This window comes from Chrysemys picta, chromosome 3 (assembly GCF_011386835.1).
Source record: "Chrysemys picta bellii isolate R12L10 chromosome 3, ASM1138683v2, whole genome shotgun sequence".
Taxonomy (NCBI): domain Eukaryota; kingdom Metazoa; phylum Chordata; order Testudines; family Emydidae; genus Chrysemys; species Chrysemys picta.
In genome coordinates this window covers 109,597,006-109,616,885 of record NC_088793.1, presented here as the reverse complement: position 1 = coordinate 109,616,885, position 19,880 = coordinate 109,597,006, and the positions used below count along the sequence as shown (strand labels likewise).

Genomic DNA, 19,880 nt, shown 5'->3' with positions numbered 1-19,880 from the left:
CGGTTCAACTCCACTGAATTCAACTAGTGCCGAGTGTCACCTTTTCAACCGATCTTTTTATTTGTTAGAAGAATGAAACTGACATGGAATCACTGGGGCAGACATGGAACCCCACAATCCTGAGTCACTTTTCACGTAGACACACATTTTAAAGCAGCAGAAACTTATGTTTTTGGAGAGACAGTGAGGAAGGCAATGGGATGGGAAAGGATCCTCTTCCAATCTCTATATTAAAACACACAGAATCTTCTTATGACCCAGTCTGTAAATGCTGGGCATATGCTCCCTCGAGACTCACAAAAGTTACACAGGGAGAGAGAGAAAATAGTCACCAACACAGATCATTTAACCATAACACTGGAAAGAAAAGTAGGATGCAAACACATTATAATGGAAGTACTCCAAGTGAGTCTGCTGACAATTATTTTGCAAAAGGTGTGATTTAATCTGAGTGGAGAAGGAAAGGCCCTGAACAGAAATGCTTATGGTTTTGGAACCTGTGAGATTATAGACCACTCTTTCTATATCTTCTCTGTATCTGTACCAAATCCTACATCCAACCCTGTAACTACACTTTATGAAAACCACTCCATGTTCTGATCTTCAAATAGCCCTTTTTTATCATCATAATCTAAACTATTATGCTCACATAAGTGAACGGATGTCACAGCAATCACTGTAAATTTTGACACCTAATATTTGTTCCTTAGAACATATTTTTTTAAATGCTCAATACTAATTCTTTCAAAAGTTATTGATATTTTATAGCCCCTAAGCTCCCAGGTAAAAGGGAAGTAATCACATTCAATAGCACTCCTTCCTCCTTTATCTTAAAAAACTCTTAATATTTCTGAGCACCTGGTGTAAACCATGTGCAGAATCTTCATAGCAGTCAGCACACTAATGCTATCTGCACATTTCCAAAACTACAGATCTTGGCAGGTCAAGGAAGAACCAATAAATCACTCAGTAGTTTAACTCAATCCCATTACTTTCATAAAATAAACCAAATTAATTGCAGGCTAGAAAGGCTCATTACTTATCCTTAGAAAAGCAAATAAGTGTGTGCACAGTATGTCAGAGAAGAATAAATCCTTGCTTGCTTCAAGTCACTTCCTAGTAATAGGATTTTAGTCCAGCAATACAAAAGGGGAAAGTGCTCAGTAATATACAGCAGTTTCACAACATCGTTTGATCAGCAGTATATAAATACACTGGGACTTAATTACAATAAACTCAGACACACTGTAGTGAAACACACTGAAGCTGACTATTATTCCTGAATTATTTCAATCCTGCCACATGCAAAACAGCAATTCTGATTAGAAAAAAAAAGTATGCTTATGAAACTGTTCTGTGAAAAAAAAATACAATTGCTTCACTAGAAGATTACAATATAATGTACAGTTGTCAAAAATTTAAAAAAATATATACTTTTTTCCTTAAAGCTGTACTGTTCATTTTTGATCAGCTACTGAAGATTTAAAAGCCTGGGACAACTCATTAAAGACCTGAACCAAAACTCATGTAGTCAATGAAAAGACTCCTAATGGGCACTTTGGGTCAGGCCTTAAAGCAGGGGTTCTCAACCTTTTCCAAATCAAGGCCCACTTAGGAGGTTTTTGGGGTTTTGTAAACTTGAAGGCCCCACCCCAAAAAATCTGAGTGGGTGGCATTGCAACCTGGTGCACAGGGTCACAATGCCACTAAAATTTGACCCTCCAGACCAAATGTGAGTGAGTGGTACTGCAACCCCACGAATAAGGTCACAATGCCACTCACTCAAATTTGGCCTATACACCCCTTCATCATGAGTGGCATTGCGACTTGGCACTTGCCCTCCTCTACCCTTTTTACTGTAAGTACTGATTTACTGGAAGGCTTGCTGTGCTCCCCTCCCCCACCCCCAAAAGTTTGACACCTCCCTCAAGCCTGAGAATCTCTGCCCTAAAGGAATATATATATAGATTCCTGCTGCATCTTCATCTGAGGAGCCTTCTATTTATCCTTTGGTTTGTTGAATTAGGAAGTTTTGCAACAAATGTTTTAACAGATGTTTTCTAAAATTACTATCTAAAAGTACTGTATGTATTGCAGCAATGAAAAGAGCAGAGCCGAACTGTGCTAGGAACTGCACAAATTATAGAAACATACTCCCTGCTCCAGAGAATTAACAATCAAAGGCTCCAATCCCACGAACATTCAAGCATATGCTTAAATTTAAATATATTGTATTTTTAATATCTACCATGTGTTCTTTCTAAGGCCTGATGGCATTAGACCAATTGAGGACTGATCAAACTACTCTTCAGAACACTTCTACTGGCTGAATCATAGAGATTTCTAAAGGAGCCATATATGGCTTATATGCCAAAGGTCTGGTGAAGTAGTGCTCAAATACTACTATCATGAGTGCATTTAAGAAACTATATTAGATTAAATCAGTATTATTTAATAACATACATCGACTAGAAGTGATAGTGACTTACAAGTGGCAAATAACGAGAGGTGAAAATGCCAAACAGATTAACCCACGCAGAGAACAAATGCCTATAACCAAAGCATTCAGTTACTCTTCATCAAAATCTCATCCAAAACTATATCATTTTGGTAACATATTGCTTGCATTTAATTATTTCACAAGAACCTGAGACAGTTGAAAACACTGACCACATGAATTGCTCATAGTTTTCACTGTCTGCTGGCATTTTTATTTGCTGTGTGCAGTAGGTTTATGATCTGCAATTCCAAGCCACTTATCTTAGAAGACTTAGTAAACCAAACTGACCTCAAAAAATATTGTAAGTAACAATATAAGCTTACACTGTTCTGATGTAAAACTTGCAGTACTCTGTTGACATTATTTAGGGCATGTACTCTTGTGGAACCACGTTCTTTGGGCTAAAAATAAAAATACAAAGTTACATTTTGTTCATGTCAAAACACTTGACGACAGTTGAAAACAAAACAAACAAAGAAAAACAGGAAATTTGTCATTTTATAATATTTTTATAAAGAAAAACACAAAAACAAGGAAAACTACAGAAATTAAAGAGGTTTTTTTACTGAATTAACTATGTAAAAGAGTAACACTCAATACAATATTTCTTATATGTTGAAACAAACCTCAGTTTCAGACTGTTTCAAATTTATTTTACACAAACTTCACAATTTTTAAATTTTCAGTGTGCTGCAGAGTTTTGTAGTGGCAACGTAACTGCCTTGTGGAAGTTCCCAAGGGGAAAGGTGAACCTTTTGGAAGTTTGACAGAGCAGCTGGGGTTATTGGCTCCTGGAAAGGAACAAGAGGCAATTTGTTGTTTTGGCACCCAGAAGACAAATGAGGCCTTAAGCACTGGGGATAGGCTGCACTTCCTCTTTTTTTTCACACCCTACTTTGGGTAGGGGCAGAGAGAACTTAAAATTCAAGGCCTGTGGGGCTACTGGTGCGAGGATCCAATTGCACGATCATAAAGCTTAACGTGTAGTGCCACAAATGGGTATGAAAGCATGAAAGACTCTCCCTTTTGTGATGCCTTACAACGTCAATGGGCTTTAGATCAGGCCCAAAGTTACATGCACTACATGTGGGGGGGTGTCTGTATTTAGCAAGCAGAGGTCAGATGATTAGCTTCCTTTACAATCACTAATTAATACTTTTCTTACCAATGGATTTCCTGTGAGCCCTTCTAGAAGATCCAAGAGCTTCCTTCCATCCTTGAGCTCTGTGAACATATCCTTAATTGGTGGCTTCCGACTCTACAGGAAAAAAATAAAATGGAAACAAAATGAGGGTTTATTTCAGCAACAAAAGCCTCTTTAAAATTAGAGAAATTTTAATTTTGCATCGTATTTTCAATTCATGGTTATTGTAATAAAGGAAAAAAAGAAGAGTCCCACAATTCTGAGTTGTGACCATCCTCCACAGATGAAAATTCTTTCCTTACCTTTTTGCTTTCTCCTTCACTGTAAATCAACAACAGCCTAATATCAATACTCTCAGAGCACCTCCAGCTCCTCCTAACTTTAATGTAGGTGCTTCAATGTGCCGGGGGGGCAGAGGGGCAAAGGGACACATGCTATACTTTTGGCGATTTCTTTGAGAAGGAATGTTCTGTTCTGGCTATACCTACAGCAGAACCAAGATTATGGACACGTTAAAGAGAGAGTGAAACAGATTCTCAACAAGATTCTTGGCTAAATTCTCTGCGTGGTGATGCTTTTCATTCTGGGGCTGATCTAAAGCTCACTGAAGTCACTGGGAGTCTTACTGTTGTCTTCAATGGGCTTTGAATTGAGTCCTTAGGAAGGAACACCACCACTTCTGTCCAGATTAGTGGACTAGAACACGCAGAAATTGAGATTTCCATTAATATTTTGAAACTGCTCCCTTATTTTCCCCAGCCATGTATTCATTTTCATGGAAAAAAGTTCAGGAACAGAATTGCCCAAGCTCAACTACAGACTCCCAGTAACCATTTCTATTGAAATGGGCCCATAATTGGTGTAAGTTACATAGCAGCATGGTAATATCAAACTTTTCCTATACCTTCCTTTAGTCTTATTATCCATGGATCCAATCTCAGATTCTATGGAAATGGGACTGGAAAAAACACAGGCAGCCAGTGGCCAGATTAGTGGGTTACAGTCATCTACTGGCTGTGTGATACGCAGTTGAGTGCCAGACTGGAGAACAAAATAATTCCAAAAGGTTCCTAATGTCCATAGCATTTCAGAATTTCACTACACTATCCCCTTAATTATATGGCACTCTTTTTCAGAAAGCAAAACTGGTCAATTTACACAGTTAGGTCAAGTAGTAGTGCTATTACAACCTTCACTATCCTAGCTCCTCTTTCTTTAATGACAGTTTTATAAAGAGACAAGAATGGCAGAGATCTGCTAATATATTAAACCAGAAAAAGCAGAACTCACATTTTGTAACATCAACACAATTGCAAAATGGGATTATTTCCATGTGACCCAATGCAGCCTTTTTTTTTTTTTTAATAATGTTTATTGTTTCAAAGCTACCTTTTGGTTTCAAAACTTAAAACCTTAGTTAGAGCAACAGCTGCCAGAAAGGTCGGATACTATTAAAAGAATTAATATAGAATCAAAGTTAAGCTATTTCAGTCACTGAACCACATTGTGATCTCATTTACATCAGCATAATTGGAATCAAATTGCAGCCCCCAGTTTTAACTGAAACCATCTGAACAAAAATGGTAAGGATCCTCATGTAACTGACACCGCACAATTTTTTAAGAATAAAGTAGCAACCATCCAAGGTTTCTGACATTAAATTAATGCAATAAACTTTTCTGGCAGAAGGGTTACCAGTCAATTACTGTCACAATCTATAAAAAAGCGTGTAGAGAGTGTATATGTACACACAAGTCTAGGACAGAGAGAGCAATGCAATTGACAGACTCTAATGCCAAACAGAGTAATTATGAGATAGAGTGCACAAAGAGTTTATGAGCAGGAACATTACATATCACTATTTAATAAGTGTAACAATACCCTTCCAAGCATGGTAAGAACAGCCCATATGCACACTATTTGCATATGCTTTTCAGGTGATGTAGATATCCTACAGTTCAACCCCAATCTTAAAACCTGGCCTGGGATGGCAGAATGGGAGAAAGGAGAAGCTGGAATTTCTTGGGTACTCCCACACAATGTGGTATGCCATGGGAGCAGCTGAGCCATCACAAATTACCTCTCTCACAAATACCAGCATGCAAGCCAACTTAATTTGGGATTGGATCAAGGGATAGGTGATGGGGTCATAGCAATTAAGGTGCACGAGTCACCTGACCATGAGGGGCCAAAGGAAGCTTGACTATTTTTAGGAAGTCCCAAGTCCTCAGTATAAAAGCAAGTACCTGCTGATGTGTCTAAATGGTTGGGCTAGGGCTACTACAGAGTCTACCCCTGCCCAGGTGCTAAACGGCAGAACCTAAGGTGCCAGTTTTGTGGCCATGGGGAAAGGAAGAGAGTAGGGAAGTTCATATTCCAAAAGTCGGGGATTTATTTCCCTCAGGAATCTGTTGTCGTTAGTTTGATGCACTGATAAAAGTTTCCTACAACCTTGCCAAATGTCTTACAGAAAGGAGAACAAGTATTCTATTTTGTGTCCACAGTTATAGGCTTGAGCTATGTGTGCATCACCCAAGAATATGCATTCCTCTTCATATTAGTGCCTACCAAACACAGAGATTCACAGAGATCTATAAAATGTGCAGAGACTGAAATACCAATATCAAATATCCTGACATGGATTTTGATAAATAGACCACAAGCAACTTTTCTGTCTCTCCTGTGGGATTGTAGCAGTTTTGTTGGAGAGGATAAAAAGATCTTCACTGTGCTATATTACATTTAGGAGGTTTGGGACATATACCATCTGATTTTTTCCACTTGGGTGTTTTATTTCTCATTTTAAGAAAATAAACCTGATGAGTTCCTGCTCTGAGACATTTTGTTGTGCAGGTCATGATATGTTCAATCTACAAGTAACATTCCATGTACTGTACTGCTGGAAAAAGTTTTGATCTGCTTTCTCAAGAGAATGGTTTTATTTCACTGGCATCAGAGCAACATTTTCTTCTGCCAGTTTAAACAGCCATCAAAAGAGCTTTAGATTATTTCTGAAATTTAAACTACTCATTTCTACTTTATTACAGCATTCATTATCCTCAAAACAAACAGACAGATAAAGCAATGTTAAAACTCTATGTTTTGTAGAAAACTTCCAGAGAAAACAATGCACAGTACTGGGATGAGAGTTAGGGTCAGATTATAAAATAATAAAGGTTTTAATTACTTTGTTAGGTTGCCATCCAATATGCCTTGGGAATTATTTTTTCCTTTTTTCCCCCAAAATATATAGTCATAGGTCCAAGTTTCTGATATAATTCACTATTTTGTAAATTTTGCTGAGCACTTTGGATCCTTGTAGGAAAGACTACATAAATGTTATTTTTATGGCAATATGTTAATGGCCAGATACAAAGCCCGAGGAAATCGATGGAATAACTGTCTCCCAATTAAATTACTTCAATAGACTTCAGATCAGGACTAAAAAAAAAAATCTGCAATCTTACCATTCTGAACTGGTGTATTTTATATTCACTTTTCTCGGGTGTAAGTAACTACACAAGGGCGAAGCAATGGCGGCCCAATGTCTACTGATATCCCACAAAACAGTCATTTTATCACTGAAGAGATCTGATCAAAACTGAGGTACTAAACACTATTAAAGTGACAATCAGACAAATTATATCAGGACCTGAAGCAAGAGGCAAGGGCAAACACATCAGGCCATCAGCCAGGAAGTGAGAGAAAATGAAAGGAGGAAAAGGAGACCAGAAGAAACAAATTTAACAGGTTATAAAATGAAAAATGGTTACTCACCAAATAACAGAATCAGATGAGAAGTTTTAAAGGGACACTATCATTTGAAAGCTACTTAAGAGACAAAAATGAGTAGATTCAGCTACTAAATTTAGGGTGACCAGACGTCCCAAATTTTAACCCTTTGTCCAGCGTCCCAATCAAAGTACACTCAGCATGCCGTTTGTTCCCACAGTCAGGTGAGGAGGCGAGCGGCAAGCCAGCGGCAGGTACGGGGTGAGGAGGCGAGTGGCAGGCAGGCGGGGCAGAGGGTGTGAGGAGACAGACGGGGCATGGGGGTCTCATGGCAGGTGTGGGGCTGGAGGGGCTGGCAAAGGAATGAGGAGGCAAGGAGCAGGCAGGTGTGGGGATGAGGAGGCTGGCGGGGGGTCTCCCTCCCCGCCACCCAGCATACCCCCAGAGTCCTGACTCCTGGCTATCGCTGAGCAGAGCTGGAGACACGGGAAAGGCATGCCTTTCCTTGAGGCTGGTAACAAAAGTCGAACTTCAATTCAGCTGTCACCTGTCAGCTCTTTGTGACCAGGCTTAGCACTGCGCCAGATTCAAACCAGCTCTTGGCAAACAAGCTTTGGGATCCGATCCAAAGTGAACTGAAGTCCCCCATTTATTTTAAGGGGTGGGGGCAGCACCCCCAGAAAGCTCTGCCATCAGGAAGACTCACTCTGTGGCGACAACAGAGAGGAAAACCCACCCCAGCCAATTGAGCCCGGAGGGCTGCTGACCCGTGGCCCAGCCCCCCGGCTGCTGACCCGTGGCCCAGCCCCCCGGCTGCTGACCCGTGGCCCAGCCCCCAGGCTGCTGACCCGTGGCCCAGCCCCCAGGCTGCTGACCCGTGGCCCAGCCCCCAGGCTGCTGACCCGTGGCCCAGCCCCCAGGCTGCTGACCCGTGGCCCAGCCCCCAGGCTGCTGACCCGTGGCCCAGCCCCCAGGCTGCTGACCCGTGGCCCAGCCCCCAGGCTGGAGCGTTCCAATGGCTCTCACCACCCAGGGCTGAGTGACAGCCCTGGAGTGGGACGCCTCTGCGCTCGGGGTGCCCCTAAGAAGGGCTGGGCAGGGCAGCTCACACCCAGAGCCAGGCAGGGGCTGGCTCCGTGGATGCAGTGGAAGGGCTAGAACTGCTGGCTCTGAAATGAGATGTGGCTCCATGTTCAATGAGGGTGGCTGCCAGAAGCGGTCTCCAAGCTTTTCTTTCCCCCACTGTTTTTGCACTGGGGGGGGGAAGAGGGGGAGGAAGATGCCCCACAGAGGTAATAGCTGCATCCCTACTGGCAGGGCATACGCAGACCGGCCCACCTAACTCACTGCGGAGCCTGGAAGAAGAGGCGCCCAACCACACCGGGGGCAGGGCTGCAGAGGCTGCTGCTGCAGCCCTACATGTGCTTATTCCACCCAGGGCAAGCCGCAAGCTGCTGCCCAGGCCACTTACCCACACTGGCAAGCAGAGGCTGCACCTGGGGGGCGGGGGGGGGGGGAAGGGGGAGAGTGCACCTGACTCAGCACAGTGCGAGTGCCCCGCACACAGCAGCCTTGCTGCTAGTCCCAACTCCCCGACCCCAGCCATTCCTAAGGCGCACAAATCGCGTGACCTCAACTCCTCCAATGGGAATCCAGACGCTGCCTCTCTGGGCACACGGGGCTGCTCTAAAGGGAGACAGAGTTTTCAGAAATCAGCCCCTTCCCTAGAATTATTTTACTGCAACAGGAGACTCCATACTCACAACTGACAAGCAAACTCCTGCTGTCTCCTTTTGAATGCTCTATTCCAGAGGGAGGGCTCCAAGGGTGCTTCAGTTACTGCCCTGGCCTCAGTGGAGTCACTCCCGTTGTGCACTGGTGTAAACGAGGGTAGAATCTGAAGTTTCAGGGGTGAATGCTGCCTTAGCCTCTAGTTCAGTGGTTCCCAAACTTTAACAACCTGTGAACCCTTTTCACTAAAATGTCTAGTCTCACGAACCCCCTCCTAAAAGTGAACATTTCTAGGGATTTTCTCCTTTACCTGAGTATAAACTGTAAAAGCAGTGATCTTGGAAATATGAAATTTGTTTTTGACATGCTTATTACACTATTTATTATTATTTATCATTACAGTATTTTATTACATTATGAAAACAGCAACACGCTTCCAAGATCTCACTTTTGTAGCTTGTATCACTTTGAATAAGCCCGTTATACAACAAGGCTCCTATGTTTCATCAAGGAGTATCAGATGTGAAACAGCAGGAAGGTATTTAAGAAGCCAACTCAAAGAGTTCCTCCTACACAACCATTCAGGTACTGAGCAGTCCAGGCAAACAATGCACGTTACAACAAAGCTTAAACTTGTTCTTCATAATAATTTTTAAAACAATACTAGCTGCCTATTTAATTTTAAAAATAGCAAAATACATCCACCTCTCTGTCCATTTCTTATAAGGAGTCTTGAAGTTTAAATCTCCTGAGTGTGATAGATATGCTTGCTTTGATCTGCTTAGCTCTTAGAAGTTCAGGGGCTCTGGGCTGCCTGGGGTCCGTAGGGACAGCTCTGTCCGTCATTAGGGAATTTTTCCCCAAGAACCCCCTGTAACATTTCACGAACCCCAGTTTGGGAACCACTGCTCTAGTTGATTCCCCAGCCTAGGCAGAGCGCGGGGTTTGTGATGAAAGACAAATCACCACACTGAAGAGGTGAGCTCAGAAGTTACAAGTGGAGGGGTCCTTACCGACTCCTAGAAAGTCCTCCCCAGTGAAGGTAAATATTTCTAACACACTGCCAGACCTCTGGGCACAGACTGGGGTGTGACTGTCAGCAGTAGGGATTTGCTCTGTGGGTTTGGCTTGTGCAACTGACTCGAGATATTTAGGGCCAAATCCTGATACACAATCTTCCCTTGGGTAGTAACCTGCCACCATGATTAGGTTCCCAGAGTATACCATGATTTGGAAACAATATAACAGAGGTGGCCAAACTGTGGCTCGCAAGCCACCTGTGGCTGTTTAAAATTAAAGCGTAGCTCTCAGAGCCCCCAACAGCTCCTCTCCCCCATTCTCCACCTACCAGACTCAGGGTGGTGCTCAGGACCTTAGTCTTGCAGCAGGGTGGTGGGGTAGGGGCTTCTGCCCATCAGGGAGGAGGGTCTTGGGGCTTCTACCCCATGGGGCACACCTGCTGAAACCCCGACAGGCATGCCCCGTCTCTCAAGTTTCTGAAGATTGTCATATGCAGCTTGGAGGTCAGTAAGTTTGGCCACCCCAGCAATATAGCCTGCTCAAATCCGTGCACAGCTCAAGGACACCAAGAGGGGACATGGCTAAGGGGAAGGGGAAGGGGAAGGGAAGGGTGTATTAAGGGGAAGCCAGGACTCTCTATGGGCCTGCCCCAAAATCCATTCAAGGGACCATCATTAATCACTTGTATTGTCTCCTTGCGGGGGGCGGCGTGGCAGGAGAGTGAGGACGCGAGCGGCAGGCAGGCAGGGACATAGCAAGCCAGCAGCAGGCGGGGGGGGGGGGGGGGGAGTGGGACCCCAGAAGAGTGGGAGCAGGGCTGACAGAGCCCCAATGTGTCCCGATATTTTACTTTAAGGTGTCAGTTTAAGCATCCAAAAATTGAGGCAACCAAAAACACTAATGAAATATGAAAATTTAGACTCAATGTGCTGAAAACATTTAATTGACACACATTTCCCCTTCTCATGTTACATCTCTGAACCATTCAAGTTCTCTCTGTTGACTGAAATAAAAGACAAAACCAGTCTGGAATATGGCCTAGTGAGAAGTCCCATTGATTACATCTATCCTATCAGATATTGCTACCGGATTCATCACTACTACAGTGGAACATCTTAAAACATTTATTCTGCTCTAGATCAGAGACCCAAAAACTGACCTAGATATTTCTTTTATCCCTACTTTAACGAACAAGAATGGACATTTACTATCTTAACTGTACTATAATAATTTCACATCAGTGCCACCTTAATCCCACTCCCTCAGGCTGCAAGTTTGATGCTGTGCCTCCTTGTAGCTCTCCCCAGAATTTCACCCCATGGTTTCTAAACCTGATCGGATACTCAACGGGCAGCCAGTGAAGTGATGGAAGCACCGGAAGGATGTGTTCTGATTGAAGTGTGCTGTTCAGCAGACAAGTTGCGGGCTGCACGCTTCATCAGGTGGAGTTTGCTTTACAGTCACTAGCTGCATTTTAAGATATAGCACATTGGTCAAACCTGGAGGTCGTAAATGCATACGTCATGGACTCATTTTACCTCTGACACCATAGGCCAAAGTCTCTTGGAAAGCTGGAAGTCATTTTGGGTGCTGTTGCTCTCTGGGTATCTAAAATTCAGCAGGTTTTTTTCCTAGGCTACAAAACACTTGGAGAATGGTGGTTCAGACACACTCTCTTAAAGGTGATGTTTTATTGGCTGATTTTTAAAAAATGTTCCCTTTAAGCACAAGCATCATTGCCATCTTGCCTCAGATTAGGCATCTACTTTTCATGTAGGAGTTGATCTCACTCAGGAGCTGCAACAGTAATAAGAGATACCCAGCTATCTCTTTCCTGCATTTCAAAACATGCATTGCTGGTTTAGAGATAGATGCTGAAAAATACAGGGAAAGAATGAAGCTTTGCAGAACTCTACAGAGTAGAGCTCCACAAGCAAAGGTGCTGCTGCCTACCACAAACGCCCTGGGTACTATTCATCAATAAGGAGCAGAACCACCATGCTGTGTTTACTCCTGCCAGGTTTCTGAGCAGAACTTCACAGTTATGGCCAGCGTTAAGTGCTACAGAGAAGTAGAGCAGAACAAGGATGGAAGTTTGCTAGTTAATCATATAAAGAAGCACCACTCATTGTTTTGAGCCATATGACATACAGCCAGGTTAGCTGAGAACACATGTAGCTTGAGACAACTTTTAACTAGTTTCTCAATTACCATCTTAGAACTGAGTGACTGGACACAAGTCAGTAATTGCAAGGTCAGTTACCTCAAGCATCAGTTTCATGCATACCAGTGAGACTGTTCCCTGTTTAGAGGAGGGAAGTAGGTAGCAGTCTTTAAAAGAAGCCCTCTCTCTCTGTGAGCAGCAAGCCCAGATGCTCTTGGCCATCATTCACCAGCCAGAGCGGATGTGGGTCAGTGTCAGATAGTTAATCAAATTTCCTTCAGTGTATCTAGGATTACTTGTTGTGCAAATGGGTTGAATTTTCAAAAGGAGGGTGTTGCACCATTAGATCAGTGTGGAGCTATGCTAAGTGTTCCTCACCCCTGAAATTTATAGGATATAAAATAAGATCTGGCCCACTGAAAGTTAAGTCATTTTATACTACTAACAGCTCTCAGATAATCCACTTACACCCATAAGCTTCTACTGTTAGCTTGCAAATCTGTGCAGTTTTATTAGAACAAGGGACTTTTGTTGTATTTTGCAATTAAATATCCTTAAGTTTCCATTAATTACTAATAGAGAAATATTTCAAATTCAATTATGATGAAATAAGAAGGTTCACGAATTCTCATTAAGAGATTTCCTTTTTCTTGGTTCTTGCTTAGTTTATTTTATGTTACAGGCACTGTGCAATTTATTCTGTTTTTACAACCTCAACTGTTTGCACTCTGTGTTTTACTTGTAATGCATGTCAGTTTATAAATAAAATCAACCCAGAATCATAAAAATCTGTAAACAAAAGCCATTGTAATATATTGGATAAGTAGTGCCTGGTCACTTTTAGCAGAATTACTTGTAGCAGAGAACTTAACATGCTCTCTCTCTCTCATTACATGAATTGAGGATAGCTTGTAATAAAACTATTTTAGTAAGAGTGTGCCAACCTGGGGGGTAAGGAGGCCTGCAGAAATCCAGCCTCTATTAAAATCCTACACTTACAGAAACATTAGCAAGAATAGCAGCAACAGAATGAAAAAGTCATGATCCTTGTCAGCTTCACACTGATGCACCTTAGGGGGCACCAGGGAAATGGTATGTGCTAGAAAAGCAAAGGTATAATTCTCCACTAGCAATGTGGAGGAGACTCAAAACAGGTTCCACTGTTTAAAGCAGTGCTGGCAAGAACTATAATAAGCATTAGGTCATCTACAGCCTCACAAAGACCAGTCATTTAGTCATTTTCCCAGATATCCTAAGTTACATTGTGAAAAGGTTGGGGATTTTTTAACCTGCAATATTGTCAAGTTTGAGCACCCTATAAGATGCTAAGTAGTTAAGTCAAAATTGGGACATTCCCATGAAATTATGGCCATGTGTCAACTCTAGTCTTGGAGGCATGGAGGTTAAATCAGGGGGAAAGAGATCAATGTAGTTAATTTAAGAAACTAGAACACAAACTATTTATTATGTTTTAACTTTATATTTTTCCCAAAGAGTTTATGCTAATGAACTTTGTAATTTAGTTGCACTCCTCAATAATATAGGCACCAAATAAAAAGCAAAGATAACTTGATCATGCCCGATGCCAAATCATGGGCCCAGTACATGGGAACTTGATGTGGGAAACAGTTCAGAAAGTGAAAAGGTCATTGTACAACGTAAACTATTGCGTCAACAAATAAAATCTGTTGCAGCTTCCCAATTTCTAAGTTTAGACCACAACTTTAATTTACAGAAATATTTTTAAGATAGGAAAAAGAACTTTTCTCCTTTCTATTAGTCCTCCAAATATACGAATGGACAATAGGGCCCAACATACATGAACAAAAACAGAATACATTTTTCAGGACCCAATTTAGCAAAGTATGTATGCATGTGATTCATTTAAGCATATGCTTAAGTCTTATTCTCTTTAAAAGGATATATGCCCATGCTTAAGTCCCCTGTTAAATATAGATAAGCCCTTTGTGGAACTGGCAACTCATTGCCAGCAGCCAAAATCTTCTGATCTTCTTACCAAAAATCAACTAAATAGAATTAAACATTAATGCTGATGATTTTTAAAAAAATAAAACAACCAAATAACCAACTAAGTCTCCAGAAGACAGGTGAAAAGAAAAGCAAGAAGATTTATCATTGAGCTATAGTGAAAAGTTTAATTAAACAAGATATAGATGACAGATACAAGTTAAACTATTTGTAGAACTGAAATAGGGAGGTTACTTAACCTGTAATTGGAGGTTCTACAAGATGTGTGATCCCTATTTGTATTTCACTGAGGGTTACGCATGCGCACCATGCATCTGGAGCTGGAGAAGTTGAAAGTAGCGTCAGTTGGCCCACGTGTGCACACTGGCTCACCTCATGCCTCAGTCCGAGGGAATAAAGGGTGGGAGCAGACCAACCACCTCTCAACAGTTCCTTCTGTACCACGAATCAGGTAAGATCCAAAGCGGAAGGGGAAGAAGGCAGGCAGTGGAATACAGATAAGGATCTCACATTTCGGAGAGCCTCCAATTACCGCCCCTTCTTCTTTGAGTGATCTTCCCTATTGTATTCCACTGACAAGTAGTACCTAAGTAGGAAGAGGGTGTGAAGATATAGATCGGGGATGAGGGGAAAGCAGTGGATGTGTTATTCCTTGACTTTAGCAAAGCTTTTGATACGGTCTCCCACAGTATTCTTGCCACCAAGTTAAAGAAGTATGGGCTGGATGAATGGACTATAAGGTGGATAGAAAGGTGGCTAGATCGTTGGGCTCAACGGGTAGTGATCAACAGCTCCATGTCTAATTGGCAGCCGGTTTCAAGCAGAGTGCCCCAAGAGTTGGTCCTGGGGCTGCTTTTGTTCAATATCTTCATTAATGATCTGGAGGATGGCGTGGACTGCACTCTCAGCAAGTTTGCAGATGATACTAAACTGGGAGGAGTGGTAGATACGCTGGAGGGTAGGGATAGGATACAGAGGGACCTAGACAAATTAGAGGATTGGGCCAAAAGAAACCTGATGAGGTTCAACAAGGACAAGTGCAGAGTCCTGCACTTAGGACGGAAGAATCCCATGCACTGTTACAGACTAGGGACCAAATGGCTAGGAAGCAGTTCTGCAGAAAAGGACCTAGGAGTTATAGTGGACGAGAAGCTGGATATGAGTCAACAGTGTGCTCTTGTTGCCAAGAAGGCTAACGGCATTTTGGGCTGTATAAGAAGGGGCATTGCCAGCAGATTGAGGGACGTGATCGTTCCCCTCTATTCGACACTGGTGAGGCCTCATCTGGAGTACTGTGCCCAGAGGTGTGGAAAAATTGGCAAGAGTCCAGCGGAGGGCAACAAAAATGATTAGAGGGCTGGAGCACATGATTTATGAGGAGAGGCTGAGGGAACTGGGATTGTTTAGTCTGCAGAAGAGAAGAATGAGGGGGGATTTGATAGCTGCTTTCAACTACCTGAAAGGGGGTTCCAAAGTGGTACCTGATGACAGAACAAGGAGTAATGGTCTCAAGTTGTAGTGGGGGAGGTTTAGGTTGGATATTAGGAGAAACTTTTTCACTAGGAGGGTGGTGAAGCACTGGAATGGGTTACCTAGGGAGGTGGTGGAATCTCCTTCCTTTGGAGTTTTTAAGGTCAGGCTTGACAAAGCCCTGGCTGGGATGATTTAGTTGGGAATTGGTCCTGCTTTGAGCAGGGGGTTGGACTAGATGACCTCCTGAGGTCCCTTCCAACCCTATGATTCTATGATCAGGGTGGCCAAACTGCGGCTTGTAAGCCGCATGCAACTCTTACAATTAAAATGTAGCTCATGGAGCCTCATACACTGCCACTCCATTCTTCACCTACCACACTTAGGTGGGGGGGAGCTCAGGGCTTCTGCCCTGAAGCAGGACAGTCGGGCTAGGGGCTTCTGCCCTGCAGAGAAGAGGGTCTTGGGGCTTCTGCCCTGTAAGAAGCAGCTGCCCGGGCTTGGGGCTCCAGCAGGAGTGAGGCTAAAGCCCCCAAGCTCTGGGTTACGTGCCCAGCTCTCGAACTGCTGAAAATTATCGTATGCGGCTCAGAGAGTCAGTAAGTTTAGCCACCCCGATATAGATGGTAGGTGGAGTATCACCATCCCAAAGGAGGCATCAGCAGAAGAGTCCTGCACCAGGGCATAGTGTCTTGGAAACATACAAACAAAGTGCCATGTGGCTGCTTTACAGATCGCTTGCTGATAGAGTGGAATGAAGCCCCAGATCCATTTGGAGATTCTCTGGGTAGAGATGATGTGCCCTCTCACTCTTTGCACTACAGTGATGAATAGTCTCAGGGATTTCTTAATTGATTTTGTTCTCTGCAGTTCAAGGCCAAGATGGCCTGTCGAACACTGAGGGAATGGAGTCTTCATTTCTCTGCTGAAGCATGCAGTTTTGAGAAGAACACTGAACTTTAAAACTATTAAAACTGCTAAAACTATTTACAAACTAGATCATTCTTATTTTGTAGAGCGAAACCAAAAGTTGTGGACACTAAAGGTTCCAACCCAAACTATACAGCAGTGAGAAGGAACTGGAGAGGCAGCCAGTCTACCTTGCCCTTCATCCCCTTGGACAAAGGCACAAGATGAGCCAGGGCGCATGCGTGGACCAACGGACACTTTTCAAATTCGCCATCTCTGGACGCATGGTGCGCATGCATAACTGAGTGGAATTCAATAGCGACCACCACTCATAAAAGATAAAGATACCACCACTGTACTCACTGTCAATAGTGTTTCTAGTGTTCTGTATGTTGAAAAGAAAAAAAAAAGCAAACAAAATATGAAAGCAAACCTCAGACCTAACAAGCAGGTAAGACAAACATGTTGCATCAGAAAATCGATGATTTATCTGGACACCTGCAAATTTACCGAGCCTGGTCCCACTGAAAGTGATAAAGAGTGGGCTGCAATCCACGAAAGCTTATGCTCTAATAAATTTGTTAGTCTCTAAGGTGCCACAAGTACTCCTGTTCTTTTTGCGGATACAGACTAACATGGCTGCTACTCTGAAACCTATTAATTCTTGCTCATTTTTCTTGCCTGGATTCGTGCATGTATGCTACGGACAAAGACCCTTCCTTTCTTCATCCTCTTGAACTGGATTTTTAAAGAGTACATAAGAACGGCCCTCCTAGGTCAGACCACAGGTCCATCTAGCCCAGTATCTTGTCTTCCAACAGTGGCCAGTACCAGGTTCCCCAGAGGGAATGAAGAGAACAGATAATCATCAAGTGATCCATCCCGTTGCTCTTTCCCAGCTTCTGGCAAACAGACTAGAGACACCATTCCTGCCCATCCTGGCTAATAGCCATTAATGGACCTATCCTCCCTGAATTTATCTAGTTCTTTTTTTAATCCTGTTATGGTCTTGGCCTTCACAACATCCTCTGGCAAGGAGTTCCACAGGTTGACTGTGCGTTGTGTGAAGAAATACTTCCTTTTATTTGTTTTAAACTATTCATTTCATTTGGTGACCTCTACTTCTTGTGTTATGAGAAGTAGCAAACACCACTTCCTTATCTACTTTCTCTACACCAGTCATGATTTTATAGATCTCTATCATATCTCACCTTAGCTGTCTCTTTTCCAAGCTAAAAAGTCCCAGTCTTATCAATCTCTCCTCATACGAAAGCCGTTCCATACCTCTAATAATTTTTGCTGCCCTTTTCCGAAGCTTTTCCAATTCCAATACATCTTTCTTGAGATGGGCGACCACATCGGCACACAGTATTCAAGATGTGGGCGTACCATGAATTTATATAGAGGCAATATGATATTTTCTGTCCTATTATCTATCCCTTTCTTAATTATTCCCAGCATTCTGTTCGCTTTTTTGACTGCTGCTGCACACTGAGTGGATGTTTTCAGAGAACTATCCACAATGACTCAAGATTTCTTTCTTGAGTGGTAAGAGCTAATTTAGACCCCATCATTTTATATGTATAGTTGGGATTATGCTTTCCAATATGTGTTACTTTGCATTTATCAACACTGAATTTCATCTGCCATTTTGTTACCCTGTCACCCAGTTTTGAGAGATCCTTTTGTAGCTCTTCGCAGTCTGCCTGGGTCTTAACTATCTTTAGTAATTTTGTATCATCTGCAAGTTTTGCCGCCTCCTTGGTTACCCCTTTTTCCAGATCATTTATGAATATGTTGAATAGGACTGGTCCCAGAACAGACTCCTGGGGGACACCACTATTTACCTCTCTCCATTCTGAAAACCTACCCTTTGTTTCCCATCTTTTAACCAGTTACCAATCCATGAGCATACCTTCCCTCTTCCGTGGCACGTTACATTGCATAAGAGCCTTTGGTGAGGGACCTTGTCAAAGGCTTTCTGAAAATGTAAGTACACTATATCCACTGGATCTCCTTGGTCCACATGCTTGTTGACCCCCTCAAAGCATTCTAGTAGATCGGTGAGGCATGATTTCCCTTTACTAAAACCATGCTGACTCTTCCTCAACAAATTATGTTCGTCTATGTGTCTGACAATATTGTTCTTTATTATAGTTTCAACCAGTTTGCCCAGTACTGAAGTCAGGCTTATAGGCCTGTAATTGTCAAGATCACCCTTGGAGCCCTTTTTAAAAATTGGCATCTCATTAACTATTGTCTAGTCATCTGGTACAGAAGCTGATTTAAATGATAGGTTACAGATGAGTTAGTAGTTCTGCAATTTCACATTTGAGTTCCTTCAGAACTCTTGGGTGAAAACCATCTGGACCTGGTGACTTATTACTGTTTACTTTATCAATTTGTCCCAAAACCTCCTCTAATGACACTTCAATCTGAGACAGTTCCTCAGAAGTTTCACCTAAAAAGAATGGCTCAGGTTTAGGAATCTCCCTCACATCCTCAACCATGAAGACTGATGCAAAGAATTAATTTAATTTCTCCACAATGGCCTTATTGTCCTTGAGTGCTCCTTTAGCACCTCGATCGTTCAGTGGCCCCACTGGTTGCTTAGCAGGCTTCCTGCTTCTGATGTACTTAAAAAAAATTTTTGCTATTACTTTTTCAGTCTTTGGCTAATTGTTCCTCAAATTTTTTTTTGGCCTCCCTAATTCTATTTTTACACTTCATTTGCCAGAGTTTATGCTCCATTCTATTTTCCTCACTAGGACTTAACTTCCACTTTTTAAAAGGATGCCTTTTTGCCTCTCACTGCTTCTTTTACTTTGTTGTTTAGCCACCGTGGCTCTTTTTTGGTTCTCTTACTATGTTTTTTAATATGGTGTATACATTTAAGTTGAGCCTCTATTATGGTGTCTTTAAAAAGTTTCCACGCAGCTTGCAGAGATTTCACTTTTGGTATTCTACCCTTTAATTTCTGTTTAACTAACCTCCTCATTTTTGTGTAGTTGCCCTTTCTGAAATTAAATGCTACAGCGTTGGGCCGCTGTGGTGTTTTTCCTGCCATGGGGATATTAAATTTAATTATATTATGGTCACTATTACCAAGCAGTCCAGCTATATCCACCTCTTGGACCAGATCCTGTGCTCCACTTAAGACTAAATCAAGAATTGCCTCTCCTCTGGTGGGTTCCAGGACCAGCTGCTCCAAGAAGTCATTT

General features: G+C 42.5%; 1 protein-coding gene across 7 annotated transcripts in view; it reads right to left on the bottom strand.

Moving 5' to 3' along the window:
- UTRN (utrophin) overlaps positions 1-19,880 on the bottom strand; it is a 568,432-nt gene that overhangs the window by 445,489 nt on the left and 103,063 nt on the right. For all 7 annotated transcript variants that reach the window (XM_065588781.1, XM_042848216.2, XM_065588777.1 and 4 more), the window contains 2 exons: positions 3,666-3,758; positions 2,824-2,901 (listed from right to left, as the gene is read on the bottom strand). In XM_065588781.1, the coding sequence (XP_065444853.1) occupies positions 2,824-2,901; positions 3,666-3,758 (171 nt within the window). The remainder of the gene's footprint in view (positions 1-2,823; positions 2,902-3,665; positions 3,759-19,880) is intronic.